The sequence below is a fragment of the Ostreococcus lucimarinus genome, chromosome 7, assembly GCF_000092065.1.
Source record: "Ostreococcus lucimarinus CCE9901 chromosome 7, complete sequence".
Taxonomy (NCBI): domain Eukaryota; kingdom Viridiplantae; phylum Chlorophyta; class Mamiellophyceae; order Mamiellales; family Bathycoccaceae; genus Ostreococcus; species Ostreococcus sp. 'lucimarinus'.
This window is the reverse complement of record NC_009361.1, coordinates 614,718-627,602: the sequence shown is the minus strand read 5'-3', so window position 1 is coordinate 627,602 and position 12,885 is coordinate 614,718. Positions and strand designations below refer to the sequence as shown.

General features: G+C 58.0%; 5 protein-coding genes across 5 annotated transcripts; 3 read left to right on the top strand and 2 right to left on the bottom strand.

Moving 5' to 3' along the window:
* Window positions 1-236: 236 nt before the first annotated feature.
* On the top strand, window positions 237-995 carry OSTLU_93062 (predicted protein; the record flags this gene model as incomplete). The annotated part of the gene is made up of 1 exon (XM_001418958.1): window positions 237-995. The coding sequence occupies one exon, from the start codon at window positions 237-239 to the stop codon at window positions 993-995; it is 759 nt and encodes a 252-aa protein (XP_001418995.1).
* An 18-nt stretch (window positions 996-1,013) lies between these two features.
* On the bottom strand, window positions 1,014-2,422 carry OSTLU_32777 (predicted protein; the record flags this gene model as incomplete). Its single annotated transcript, XM_001418718.1, has 1 exon — window positions 1,014-2,422. Exon 1 carries the CDS (start codon window positions 2,397-2,399, stop codon window positions 1,014-1,016), a length of 1,386 nt encoding a protein of 461 aa, XP_001418755.1. The 5' UTR covers window positions 2,400-2,422.
* A 204-nt stretch (window positions 2,423-2,626) lies between these two features.
* OSTLU_16239 (predicted protein) lies at window positions 2,627-3,064 on the top strand (the record flags this gene model as incomplete). The annotated part of the gene is made up of 1 exon (XM_001418957.1): window positions 2,627-3,064. One exon carries the CDS (start codon window positions 2,627-2,629, stop codon window positions 3,062-3,064), a length of 438 nt encoding a protein of 145 aa, XP_001418994.1.
* Window positions 3,065-3,549: 485 nt separating this feature from the next.
* On the top strand, window positions 3,550-4,008 carry OSTLU_32775 (predicted protein; the record flags this gene model as incomplete). Its single annotated transcript, XM_001418956.1, has 1 exon — window positions 3,550-4,008. One exon carries the CDS (start codon window positions 3,550-3,552, stop codon window positions 4,006-4,008), a length of 459 nt encoding a protein of 152 aa, XP_001418993.1.
* Window positions 4,009-4,136: 128 nt separating this feature from the next.
* OSTLU_32774 (predicted protein) lies at window positions 4,137-12,727 on the bottom strand (the record flags this gene model as incomplete). The annotated part of the gene is made up of 2 exons (XM_001418717.1): window positions 4,137-12,472; window positions 12,592-12,727. 2 exons carry the CDS (start codon window positions 12,725-12,727, stop codon window positions 4,137-4,139), a joined length of 8,472 nt encoding a protein of 2,823 aa, XP_001418754.1.
* Window positions 12,728-12,885: the final 158 nt, after the last annotated feature.

Sequence of the window (12,885 nt, the reverse complement as noted above, 5' to 3'; positions counted from 1 at the left end):
CCCCGACACCGATGAAACGAACGTCGCGCCGCCGACTCCCCGCGCCTCAGGGTAAACTGTGTCGAGAACCGAACCGCCACCCGGGTTATCTCGCGCGTTTCGACACACGTCCGCGCGCGCGCGCGAAGCGCACATCGCGCGCGCGAAGCGCGGCGCGCGCGACGAACGCCGCGCCCGATCGTTTCCCGCCGCCGCGGCGCCGTTCGCGTCGATGTGCGACGTCGTCGCTCGAAAAGATGCGATTTCGACGCGTCGGGACGAAGGCATCGACGCGTTCGCGACGACGACGCGCATGCGCGCGCCGCACGTCTTCAGAGGCGAGCGAAACGACGGCGGTGCGAACGTGGCGCGACGCGAAGCGCTTCGCCGACGCGGGCCAGGGAGCGCGGACGACGGTGCTGACGTCTCGGGAGGGCGCTCGCGGCGCGTTCATCAAAGCGGACTGCGACGCGAATGAATCCGTCACGTTCGAGGAGGCTTGCGAGGCTATTTTTGAGCACGGTGAGCGCGTGTACGCGCGTGCGGAGTGCACGACGACGCTCGCGGTCGAGGCGAACGTCGGGGCGGTGGGTGAGGTGTTCGCGGAAGACGTCGCGTTGAGAAATTGCGGCGTTTGGTTCGGCGCGGCGGGTAACGTGACGCCTTTGCATTATGATTTATGCCATGGGTTTTTGATCATGATTCGAGGCGTAAAAACCTTTACGATATTTCATAAGGATGACTTTCGCGCGATGTATCAGCGGAGTGATCGCCCGGAACTGTCGCGCGTGAATTTGGACGCGTGGTACGCGGGCGACGCCGACGAGCGAGATCGGTTTCCAGACTTTGAAGACGCGACACCATTGACGTTCACACTTTATCCGGGCGACATGATATACACGCCGCCTTTCTTTTGGCACCACGTGCGAACGCACGACGGCGAACCGGCGATTTCTGTCCTGGTACCGTTTGACCTCGACGCCGAAGAACCCGTGCACGTCAGCCACTTGTATTAATATTGATATATCTATCTCCTATCTACGTTTCTTGTGCTTAATATTGTTCGCCTTGCGACGAGCTGACGTGGCTGTCTTTTCGTACGCCGGTCCTTGACGCTGTTTCTGCCGCTTCTTGCCGCCGGCAGGCTTCGCGTACGGCGCGTCGCCGTCAGAGTCGGAATCAAACCGACTCGGCTCGCGTTTCGCCGCGGGCTCGTGCTCTTCGGGAACGACTTCGAAGTCATCGTCGCCACCGATATCTGGACGCTTCTTTTGCTTCATATCATGTCGCTTCGATGACGCGGGTTTGTTGTCTTTGGATGTCGAAACCTTTGAGCTTTTGTCCGCCTGCTTCTTCGCCGGCGCGTCGGCGCGCGGCTTCGGCGCGGGCAACTTTGGCTTTGGTGCGTCCGGTACAGTCTCCGCTGGCATCGCGCATAAGCACGTGTATCGAGCACCAGAGTTGATCTCGGCGACGGGAGTTCCTGGGTTTTCGTCGCGCGGCCCAGAGGCGCGACGCAAATCCCACGCGCGCACGACGCCTTCGGAACCGGCGGTGACGAGCGCGCTCGGCCCAGAGTCTCCCACGGTCTCGTCACCCTTGGCCGAAGTGATCGCCAATCCGCGCACGCGTTGCGGATGTGCCTTGGCAATGCGACTCACCGCTCCCTCCTTCGCCGCCATGCGCGCGTCGTACACGAGCACGTCACCGCCCTCGCACCCGACGTACACCATTCGCCCGCGCGCGTCAAACGTCAACGTCTTCGCCGGCGTCGTGAACGACGTCACCACGCTCCCCGCCTCAACATCCGTCAGCGTGATCTTCTGCGTCAGTCTACTCACGTATTCCGACCCATCACACGTGAACGCCAACCCCTCCACGCGTTCCGGCGTCTTAAACTTATACGCCACGCGTCCCCTTCGCATGTCCCACATCGCCACGTGCGCGTCGCACCCGCTCGTCAGCGCCACCTTCCCGCTCCGATGCGCGCTGATCGCGCACACCCCTCCCCGATGCGCCCGCATCGTTTTCAACAATTCAAAATTATCGCTCGCGTCCCACACCATCAGCGCGCCGTCCGCGCCTCCCGACAGCAGTCGCGTCGGCGCGTACCCGCGCGGCGCGTAAAATTCCAGCGCCCGCGCGTCCCCTCCGTGTCCCACGCACGTCCCCAGGTCCGCCATCGCCCCCGACGCGTCGCAGTGATACACTCGTATCAAGTCATCGCTCCCCCCGCTCGCCGCGAGTCCGCCCGCGCACGCGACCGCCTTGACGCTCGCGAGGTGCGCGTCCACGGTGAAGCGCTTCGCGAGCGTCGTCGTCGTCGCGCCGTCGCTCGCGTCGCTCGCGGCGCCGCGCGCGTGCGCGTAGCCGAAGACGAAGCGCTCGTACGACCCGGCGAGGACGGTCGCGCGCGGCATCGTCGCCCGTCGTCGCGTCGCGGTGCGCGGCGCGCCGCCGCGGGCGCCGGGACGTCGTCGAGATGCAGACGGATAGCACTACGATACATCATTATACGCATTATGAGTACGTATAATGATGCATCGTTAAGGGATCAGTGCGCGCGCGATCTGGATCGACGCGCGGGCGCATGAGAATTAAATGACGATTGGCGCGCGCGCGCACTCGGACGCGCGCGCGACGAGCGATGATTCGGTCGTTCGGCAAGGCGAAACGCGCGATTCGCGGCGATGACGACGACGGCGACGTCCGCGCGAGCTGCGACGCCGTGACGCTGCTCGCGCTCGAGCGCACGTTTTACAGTTCGCTCAACTTTCTCGGCGTCATGACGCTGACGGGCGTCGGATTAACGGCCGTCGGCCGCGGCGGCAAGGTGCCGATCGCGTTCGGGGCGATCATCTACGGATCTTGCATCTTGGCCGCGATCGAGCTCGCGGTGCTGCACCGGAGGCGCGTGGACGCGTGCCGACGCGTCGACTTCGACGGCGACTTGCGCGTGGACGATTCGAGGTCGATCGTCGTGCTGTACGCGGCGTTGGTGCTGTTCACGTGTTCGGTGGATTTGGTGTACGCGATCGTGCATCCCTTGCTCGATCGCACGCAGGCCGTCAGCGTGCACTCGTGAAATCACTCGACATCCTCCGACGTCTCGAATCGGCCGCGACGTTCCATCCCACGCGACGCCCGCCCGCGCGCGCCACGTATGCATCATCATTAATAATTAACAATTAGCACACGGACTAAAATATCGCGCACGAGAACACGCAGGGTTCGCGAAATGCGACGCGTCGGCGCGTCGGGGTGTTGAATTTCGACTCGTTCGCGCGATTGCGTGCATTCAATCGAATGAACTCTGCGAACATTAAGAACACGGACCCGATGACGTGTCCCGACGCCGATCGCGCGCGCGACGCGACACACGACGACGCCGACGACGCGACGCCGACGACGACGCGCGCGCGCGAATAAAAACACGCACCTCTCGAAGACGCGCGACGCGCGACGATGATGATGCGCGGTGCGATGACGACGCCGCTGGTGAAGATGACGACGACGAAGGAGAAGATGCGAAAGACGACGACGACGACGACGACGACGACGCGAAGGACGATGCGAACGACGGCGCGAGGGACGAAGCGCGAGGAGGAGGCGACGTTTACGCTGAACGCGCCGTTGGCGGCGCTCGTGGCGGCGAGCGTGCTGGTGACGGGAGCGATCGACGCGGACGAGGCGGAGGCGGCGAGAAGCGGCGGACGCGTGGGCGGCGGGAGCTTTCGAGCGTCGAGCCGGTCGCGAGCGTCGCCGAGGATGAGCGCGCAGAGCCGCGCGGCGCCGCCGATCGGAGGGTACGGGTACGGGTATAACTCCGTGTTCATGCCGATGCCGATCATGCCGATGTACGGGTTCGGATTCGGGTTCGGGGGGATGGGATTCCTGTTCAACTTGATGTTTTTGTTCTTCGTCGCGAATACGGTTTTGGGATTCTTGTCGCAGTTCGCGGAGAACGCGGACGATCGACGCGACGATGGCGAGGACGACGATTTCCCGCCGTACGATCGTCGGTATTAATGCGATGCGATCGACGCACTTGAACCAATTTTAGCGCTCGGCGGCGCGCGTCGCCAACCACTGTCTTACTACTTATCCGGCTATTAATCTTACACGAATACTAAGCTACTACTTCTTACTGAGTCTTCTTAATGCCACGCCATCCACCAGATGTACATCGAGCCAAGATTTGAGAGCGACACGGCTTCTTCGACCAAACGTCGCGCTTGTCCCGACGGGCTCAGCGGTAACGACGGCGCGGCGCCGACGCCGACGACGACGCCTTCGAGTCTCGAACGAATCTTTTCGAGCGCGTCTTTGCCACGCGTGGACGACGACGTTGAACGTCCACCACGCGAAGCGTCGCGAATCGAACTCTTCGTCCATTCTACCAAAGGATCGTGCACAAAGGTTTCGAGGACACTCATGAGCGCCTCGCGATGCGAACGCAAGACGGTGAGCGTAATCTCGCACACTCGCATGAACACGCCTTCGTAACCACCGACGCCGAGACCGTCGACGAGATTTTGCGTCAACCTGAAAGGAACGCGCTCGGGCATTTCTAATTCTAAACCTTTGTCGAACAAGCACGCGAAATCGACGTGCACGGCGTCACCCGTTTTGCAATCAAACAAAATATTTTCTCCGTGTCGATCGCCCAAGCCGACGACGTGGCCGACCATACTCCATACCGCCGCAGTGTGCGCGAACGCAGTACGAGCGGTGAACCAAGCCGCGGGTTCTTTCCAACGTTCTAAGAACCAGCGATGGAACACGGGTGGGTGTCGACTCAAAACTTCTCGAGACCAAGACGTCGGGTTGCGGCCTTTGCATTTTTCGTAAAGTTCCTTCACCTCTGTGTGAGAGTTCTTGTGGTACAGCCCGTCGTCTGCGTATAAACCTTGAATAATGTGTCTAAAGCCAGTGGTGTTCGGCACCCATTCGATGATACCGCAATCTTCGGTGAGCGGGATGACGCTAAACGTTCTGAGATACAGTCTGCGTTTGCGACTCTCGGCGTCTCGCGCCAGCAAGCGATTCAACATCGTGGTAAACTCCATCATTCTCAAATCCTTACGAAGGTCATCCTTGGGCTTACACAAGAATGCATATTTTTCCCGATCACTTCCAAGCATCGTGAGCTTCTTCGGTCTTTGCAACGAAGGTAGCACCGATACGGCGTCGCCCAACTCGAAGAGCGTCGCCGTGCCGGGCGGAAACGGTCTGTGATCCGTCGGGTTCGTGCCAGCCGGCGGAAGCGTCGCCGTGAGCGACTTCTGCACGGGAATCATCACTCGAGTCGGCATGAGGGCGGCGAGATCGGGGAAGGTTTTCATCAAGCTGAAGGTCCTAGGAGGTCGACCATTCTTTGCTTGCGTCTTCGGCGCGTAATTGCACAGTTTGACGAGTTGATCAGCCACAAGGGCAAACTGATTTATGAGCTCTCGGTCAGCACGCATGCCCGTCTTGTCTTGCTTTCCATGTTTTGCATTCGTAAGCACATCCTTGGCGCTCTTCGCGCGAACTGCGTCGCGCGAACGAGCCATCGGTACGAGCGCCCACAAGACTTGATCAGAGTAGTTGATGAGGAGTCGAGTCACGAGCGTTTGCACCAGCTCTCGCACCTTTCTATCGTTGTGCGCCAATCTTGATGTAAGCTGAGGAAGAGCTGTGAGCCATTTGTACAGCGGCAGCTGATCAGAAAAGGTGTTTATGGCGAACAAAACTTCGGCAAACACTTTCTTAAGCTTTGCTGAATTTCGATTCTCCATGCCCTCCGCCTCCGCCTCGTACACTCTGTCGCCGATGTCGAACCAAAGCGTCAACATGCGTGGGAGTGATTCGTAAATGTGCCTATGACCATATTTTATACTCGCCCCGTACTCGCGCACAGTTTCACTCAAGAGGTCGATCGCTTCCTCGTCATCGCCACCTATGCCTTTCCGTCGGACTGAGGCGGGCAAATTTGCGCCGATTTCGCCGTTGAGCTCTCTCTTCGTCGCGTCCTTCATCCACTCATCCATGTATCGAGCGACGTGGAAATGAGATTTTTCCCAGCTCTTATGACTTTTAATAACACTCGCGTAGAGCGTGAGAATCTCTTTCTTTTGCTTTTGACCGGTGACGGTAGCCCATCGCGCCAATCGCAAAACAGCCTTGGCGGCGTGTTCGGGATGCGCCGCAACGGCGTCTTGATCCTTCAAAGCCTCTTCGATTTCCAACACGGCACGTTGGTGACTGTCCCCGGCCCAGAGTAGCTTGGCTTGCTCCAATGCGAGGGGCAGGGACATTCCAATCTCCGAACGCGCTTCCAATAACGCGAGTTGCGCGGCGCCGTAGTGTCCTGCGCTTCGCGCCACCTTGGCTTGCTCCAACCAAGTCTTCGACGCCGCCAATTTTGCGCCGAGAAGCTTGTAAATCGTGCGACGGAAAGCCAATATAGGCTCTCGAGTGGCGACGTTCGGAGGCGTGCGATCGAGTCGGTCGTGCCAAAACTGAAATTCTTTCACCGCGCAGAGCGGAATATCTGACGAATCTGTCGGTATGCGCGTCTTCGCGGCTGCGGCAGCCTTACGGGCTTCTTCTGTCAAAACTACGGCGTTGTACGAAGACTCGGCTTCTTGAAGTAAATGCAATTGAACCAAAGCGGCGTGTGCGCGTAAGTAACTCCCTTCCATCGACGCCGCGCGGAGAGGTGTAATGAGTGCGTCCCGTGCCGATGCGCACGCCACCTGAAACGCGTGACCGTCGTTCTTGTGCAAAGCGAGGAGGACACGCCCTATGGCGGCATCTGCGCTTAGTTGCGGGACATCGGCATTTAATTGAGTACCCACTCCGACCGTCAGTGGCATTCCACTGGGTGTGAGCGCCGATGGTGCAACATGCATCTGCCTGTGCGAGCGCTTCATTCCGCTGTTGACGTGACTTGAATTTTCAGAATCAATCTTCCCTAAAAGCGAGTCCAGATCGTCCCATTGGCCAAGTCGCCAAGCGGCGGCGGCGCCAGCCTCGGCCAACGTCGGTGGGGCGTCAGGGCGCGTTCGAATCAGGTTTTCAACCTCGCGCTGTACAGTTCGAAGATGCCCCAAGCCTTGCAGGCACCGCAAGCGTCCCCATTCAGCGACAGAAATGCCGAGATTATTCATGGGCTCTTCGCCGCGCTGCAAGGCGCTTTCGTAATGTACCAATGCCTCTTCCCATTCTCCAGCTTCTTCGTGCTGTAAGAGCTGATCTTCAGGTTGAGGTGTGGCGCGCAAGCGCGGAATTGATACGAGCGCGTCTGGTTCAGCCAAGCCTTGATAAATCGTCGCCAAGAAGCTCACGTCGACGTCCATGATGTCGTGCTGCTTCACGCACGTAGCTTGATTCAACACCATCTTATTCGACCGTAAATAATCTTCAAAGTACATCAGCGACCGTGCACTTGCACCGCACCTTTGCGCAGCCTTGGCAAGAAGTGTGAAGGACAAGTCGCGCATCAAGCTATGCACAGGATTGACACCGCTAGCGTCTTGCTGTGCATCGGCCCAACCTTTAAGTTGATCGAGTAGAGAGAATATCGTCTGCGCGGCGAGTTCAGTGCGACCATGAGACGTACTCGATCCTGAAAAGTTCTGATCTTCGCTCGCGCGATCTCCACCCGCAGCATCGGTCAAAGCAGCGACGATCTCCAAGTACACCTCGTTTTTGCGTTCTTCATTGTCAAGAATTGCGTCGAGTACCATGTATGGTAGAAGAAACAAAGCGATACGAATATCGTGACGAAATACGCTAACTGCTGCCTTGAACAACGGAGCGTTTTCGCCAGACGCTTCGAGCGCGAGTGTTCGGCACCAAAACACGATCCACTTGTTGAAAGTGGTTCCTGCAGTCGGGCTACCGTACAGTGGCCTCTGCTTGACGTTGGATTCCTTGCTCATGCCGCTGATGGAATACATGGATGTCAGGCATGGTGCCAATACCACGCGAGCTTCATCGGGTAATGATTCCCAAAACTCAATGCCGTCAGCGCTGTGCCCTTTGGGAAGTTCAAGACCAACTGCATCGTCCTCATCCACGCTTTCTGGGCGGCAACCGACGTGAATGAGCACGCACTGAACCGCGTACGCTGCGGCATCGAGCATATCTGAATCGTTCGCCCCGCGCACAGTTCGCGCGAGATGATCGACAAGCAGAATACTTGCAACCGTGATTGACTCACTGTTAAGCGCTTGTACTTGTTGCGAAGCGATGAGCAAACGACCTGGATCGATCGCGCCGAGTTCGCTCAAACACTGCGCCGCAGCGCGTTGAACGCGACGAGACGCCTCACTCGATCCTTCACCTTCGCAACACTTCAAAAGCGCTGCAACTAATGCACTCATGATGGGGTCTGCCGCCGTACCTTCGACACCTTGGATTAGTCCCTGGATCTCCATCCCGTTATCGGGATTGCTCACGCGCCGCCGAATTTCAGTCAAAGCGGTGGTGCGAACGGCAAGAGATTCGTCCGCCAGGCTTTCCGTCAAACTGCCGAGAAGTTGGCGAAGTGACACGAGACCTCGTTCTTGTGCTATACGCGCATTCGAGGCTTCTAGACGCTGAACGTCAGGTAACATCGGTAATCTAGCCAGATTGCCTCGCATGACGTCTCCTCGCCGCAAGACCAGTTCGTCAATCACCGCCGCCGCTTGATTCGCGTCTTCGAGTGCTCTCGCTTGAGCGATTTTGTCCGAGCCATGCTCGTCATCCTTTTGCGCGTTCGCGTCCAAATATGGCAACATGGCGACGACTATCTGATCAGCAGCACGCTGCAAGTGCGCAGGACGCTCGGACAAGACTTGAACGAGTATTTTCCAGCTCTGTAACGCAGTCCGACGCAGCTCTGGATTGTTGAGCGCGTGCGCCAGATGCGCCATGACTTTTGGTGCGAATTGCGGCAAGTGTTTACCGATGATCCAAACCATGATGGTCAATGAGCGAATATATCGCTTGTGTGAGAGCGTATCACCACTTTTATCGAACAAGACCATCTCCATCCGTGTGAAGTGAGGACGGAAAAAATCACTGACCTCGTGGGCATCCGACTGCGCCGCGTCGGCGAGCGCCTTGAACACTGTCATCATGGTTGCTGCGGACGTTATCATGTCTTCTTGTTCGTCTTTCATCGCCGCACCGGCTCGTGTGATTAGAGCCTTCATGATGTAAAACTTTTGATTGGAAATAAGCGTCAAAAGATCATCCTTGCTGTACTTCTGCAAAAAGGATTTGAACGCGTTGCTTTCTTGTTCACTCAAAGGCTTGAGCGTCCTTGGGTTGATCAGCTCTGCGATGGCTTCGTAACTGTAGTCCGCTACAAGCTGGTGCAAGTCCTTGTTCAACAAATGCGCGTACGCCTGTAAAATCGACAAATCTTCTTGCTTCTCGCTACCGGCGCCGATCGCGGTGCGAATCAGGCGCATCATGGAGAGAGGCAAAATTTCTTCCAACAGCTGCCGCGGCGACATCTTCGCTAGTTCGGCGAGCGTCGCTATGGAGTGCTCGTGAAGCGGAAGTAACGTGCCAATTTGCGCCGCAACGTCCTGAACGCCAAACAATAACTCTCTCGTTCGAACTTGACGCTTTTTTGCAAGACGCCGCAATAAGTAAATCGCACAGTTTTGCGCGGTGAGATCCATGTCGATAATGTTTTTGAAGTACACGATGACGGCTGCCGAAGTCGCACCCGGAATCGTCAAAGTTTCTGCCACCGCGGCAAACGTTCGCAGCGTGGACTCCTTAATGAATGAATCTGGGGCAGTGTCTATGCTTTCCTTCAAGTTGCGGAGAATTTGAAGACCTGACGTGAGTTGGGCGTTAACCACAGCCTCCGCGTGAAGTAACGCCGCACTACTACTGCGCCTTCGATCCTCGGGACGCTCATTCTTTGGCGGCGCCATCTCGAGCAAGATATCATCAGAGACGATCGCAGACGCCGCTTCGCATAACGCTTCGCGAACGTGCGGCGACTTGTGATGTGCAGTTCTCAACGCCGCTTGCGCGAGCGCACGGGCACCTTTCAATGTTTCACCATCTTCGGTAAAATCTCCCGCCGCGCTGAAAATCTCAAACACGTAGCGCAACGAACGCAAACCGCTCGCGGCGACCAAACCGTCTGGATCGGCACGATCTAAAATAACGCCTTCAAGCTGTCCTGCGCTGTTTAAATCTTGCAGAGTCAACGCCGCATTCAGTGAAGGCGCCTTCTGCGCGTCACTCCTTTGCCTATTTGCATTTGGCGTACCCGCAGTGAGACGTCGTTTGTTTCTGTTAAACTTTCCGGGTGTCTTTGGCGCGCCGGCGGCGACGTCATCACCGTCGATTGAGTGCACAGCTTTAATGACCTCTCGCTTTACGACTTCATGAAACGCCTGCATAGAGTCTGCGAGAAGTTTCATCGCATTCTTTGCTTCATCGCTCCCAAGTTCGTGGCTGCACGTCTTGAACGCCGCGGTGACGGCTCTGTTACCGTGAAGTCTCGCGGCGTTGCGTATCGCTTCATTTCCGGCAGCTTTCTGAATACCATGCAAAACCCCGGCGGCAGCGAGCCCCCCGAGTGCGGTCGCAAATGCATTCCGCACTGAGATCTCTTTGGCATCCTTCAACGAGCTGAGACGCTGCAAAGCGCCGATACCCGAGGGCGGATTGGACGCGAGGACGTGCACGAAAGACACCGCAATTGCTGCTGACGAGCGAACGCCTGCATCCTGATCCGCAAAGGCTCTCGTGAGAACTTGCCGAGCTGCTTCAGAGCTCACCTTTTCCCCCGAAGTTTCCGATGATGCGAGAGAAACTGCGAGATTAAGAGCGGCGAGTTTCGCCATTCGATCGCCTTCAATCGTCTCGTCGTCGAGCAGAGCGCTCGGGTCTCTCTTTGCGATCGAAGTCCACGGCCAAGTCAAAATATCTAAAGAAATGTCTTTCGTGCTCAACAGTGGTGGAGCCTTGTTCTCTTTATCTGTTTGAACGTTTACTAGACAGTTCGCAGCCTCGGCGAGGAGCGCGTACATGCGCGTCGTTGGCGCGTCCGAAGCGTCGCCATCATACGCTCGAATCCATCCGAGCCATTTATACGTAACTTGTGCGGCGATGCGTCGAATACGCATAGATCCCGTTGATGCAGCGATAGAACGCACGATCACCGAGATCGCTAAAATTCGTTGGTACTCGCTCGGCGCGGAATCCCGAAGCGAGTTTTCTAATTCCATTGAGTCGGCACGTTGCAACTGACTGCCACCGCCCTCTCTCGCGTATGCAGAGTCTGGGCCACCTAAAAACTCCATTGACGTTACGATGCAACTTTCGATCCACTCCGATCGAGTGTCGTAATCGAACGTCACCGTGTGCACGTCTTCACCTTCACCTTCGTTCAGTCTGGAGCGTTTTTCAACCTCGTCCTCGTCGTCGACGTCTTGCTCGCGCGCGTTGGAAAACGCCATCGCCAGGCATTCAACCAAAGCGTCTGAACCTTTCGTCGCCACCGCATGAGGAAGCAGAGTTATTGCCTGGATTGCCAACGAAGGTCGCATCAACAGACACATCCGAAGCACGTCGAAAAGGACTGCGCGAACGGATTCATCGCGCGCCGATTCGATCGCAGTCAGTATGGACGTCGCCAACACGTTTACGTGCTTTCGCAAGACATCCTCACCCGCGAGTTCTTTCAGCGCGTATACCAACTCTAAAATGACTTTATCGTCGCGTCGTAGCGATCGCCCCGTGAGCAACGTTGCGATCGCGGCTAAAATGGTGTCGCACGGCACCAGCACTATTGGAATGTCCGCTATGAGATTCTTCAGCACCGCCGCGGCGGAGAGCTGCACGTCTCGCGAGCCGATGACGAGCAAGCGCGAGAGCGTGAACAACAACTCACTTGTCGTTAACGGTGCGACGTTTTGAGGATTCGTCAACAACGCGCACTCCAAGAGTTTGCACGCCGTGTTCGTGACGTTCATCGCGCACTCCAAACTCTGCACTTCAATCATCAGCCCCGTGCTCGTGGACGACGACAAACCGTTCGTTCCCGCCTCACCATTCCGCCCACTCGTCTCTTCGCTTCGCTTCACGTGCGCCAGCGCGGTGTCGAAGCAACACAACACGATCGTTTCACGACTCGCTTCGTCTTCGAAATCGTCGTCCGCCGCGCCGAATTCGCCCCCGTACCGCTTCCCCGGAAACAACTCCAACACCCTCTTCGAATCGCTCGCGAGCTCCACGCACCCCTTACACAACTCATGCATCCCAACCAAATCGCTCTTCGACGCCACGGACATCAACGCGTACAACACCGAGTGCACTTGTTCGTGAAACTCTGCGCTCGCGTCCGAAACCGCCGACAACGCGAAGACGTTCGCGAACACCCTCACCGCCGACGTCCCCGCCCCGAGCGCGAACGCTCCTGGATGTTTTTTCAGCGCCCCCTTCAGCAGCGCCAGCGCTTGTTTCACCTCGTTCTCCTCCATGCACACTGCGCGTCGTTCGTCGCGTCCCGCGCGTTTCTCGTCAGTCTCGCGTTCGATCGCCTCGCGCGCCTCCACCGCGTCGTCGCTCTCGTCCCGCGCTCGAACCGCCGTCGCGCGCGCGCACCGTTCGTGGGATTTATCACCGACATCAGCGCCGGCAGCTGCGCGCGCAGATTCGCGGCGAAGCCATCGCCGCCGTCGCCCTCGCGCGCGTTCGTCTGCGCCTTCGCCCCGCTCAGCGCTCTCAGAATCCCCTCCATCGCCGTCGTTCGCGCCGTTCGCGCGCCGTTCGCGCCGTGACCCTCGCTCCGCGTCGCGCCTCGCGCCATGTCGCGCCCGCGTCCGGCGCCGCGCCGCGCGTCGCGCTCTGCCGTCGATCATCGCGCGCCAGCTGACGATGAATCATTTAAATTCAAAC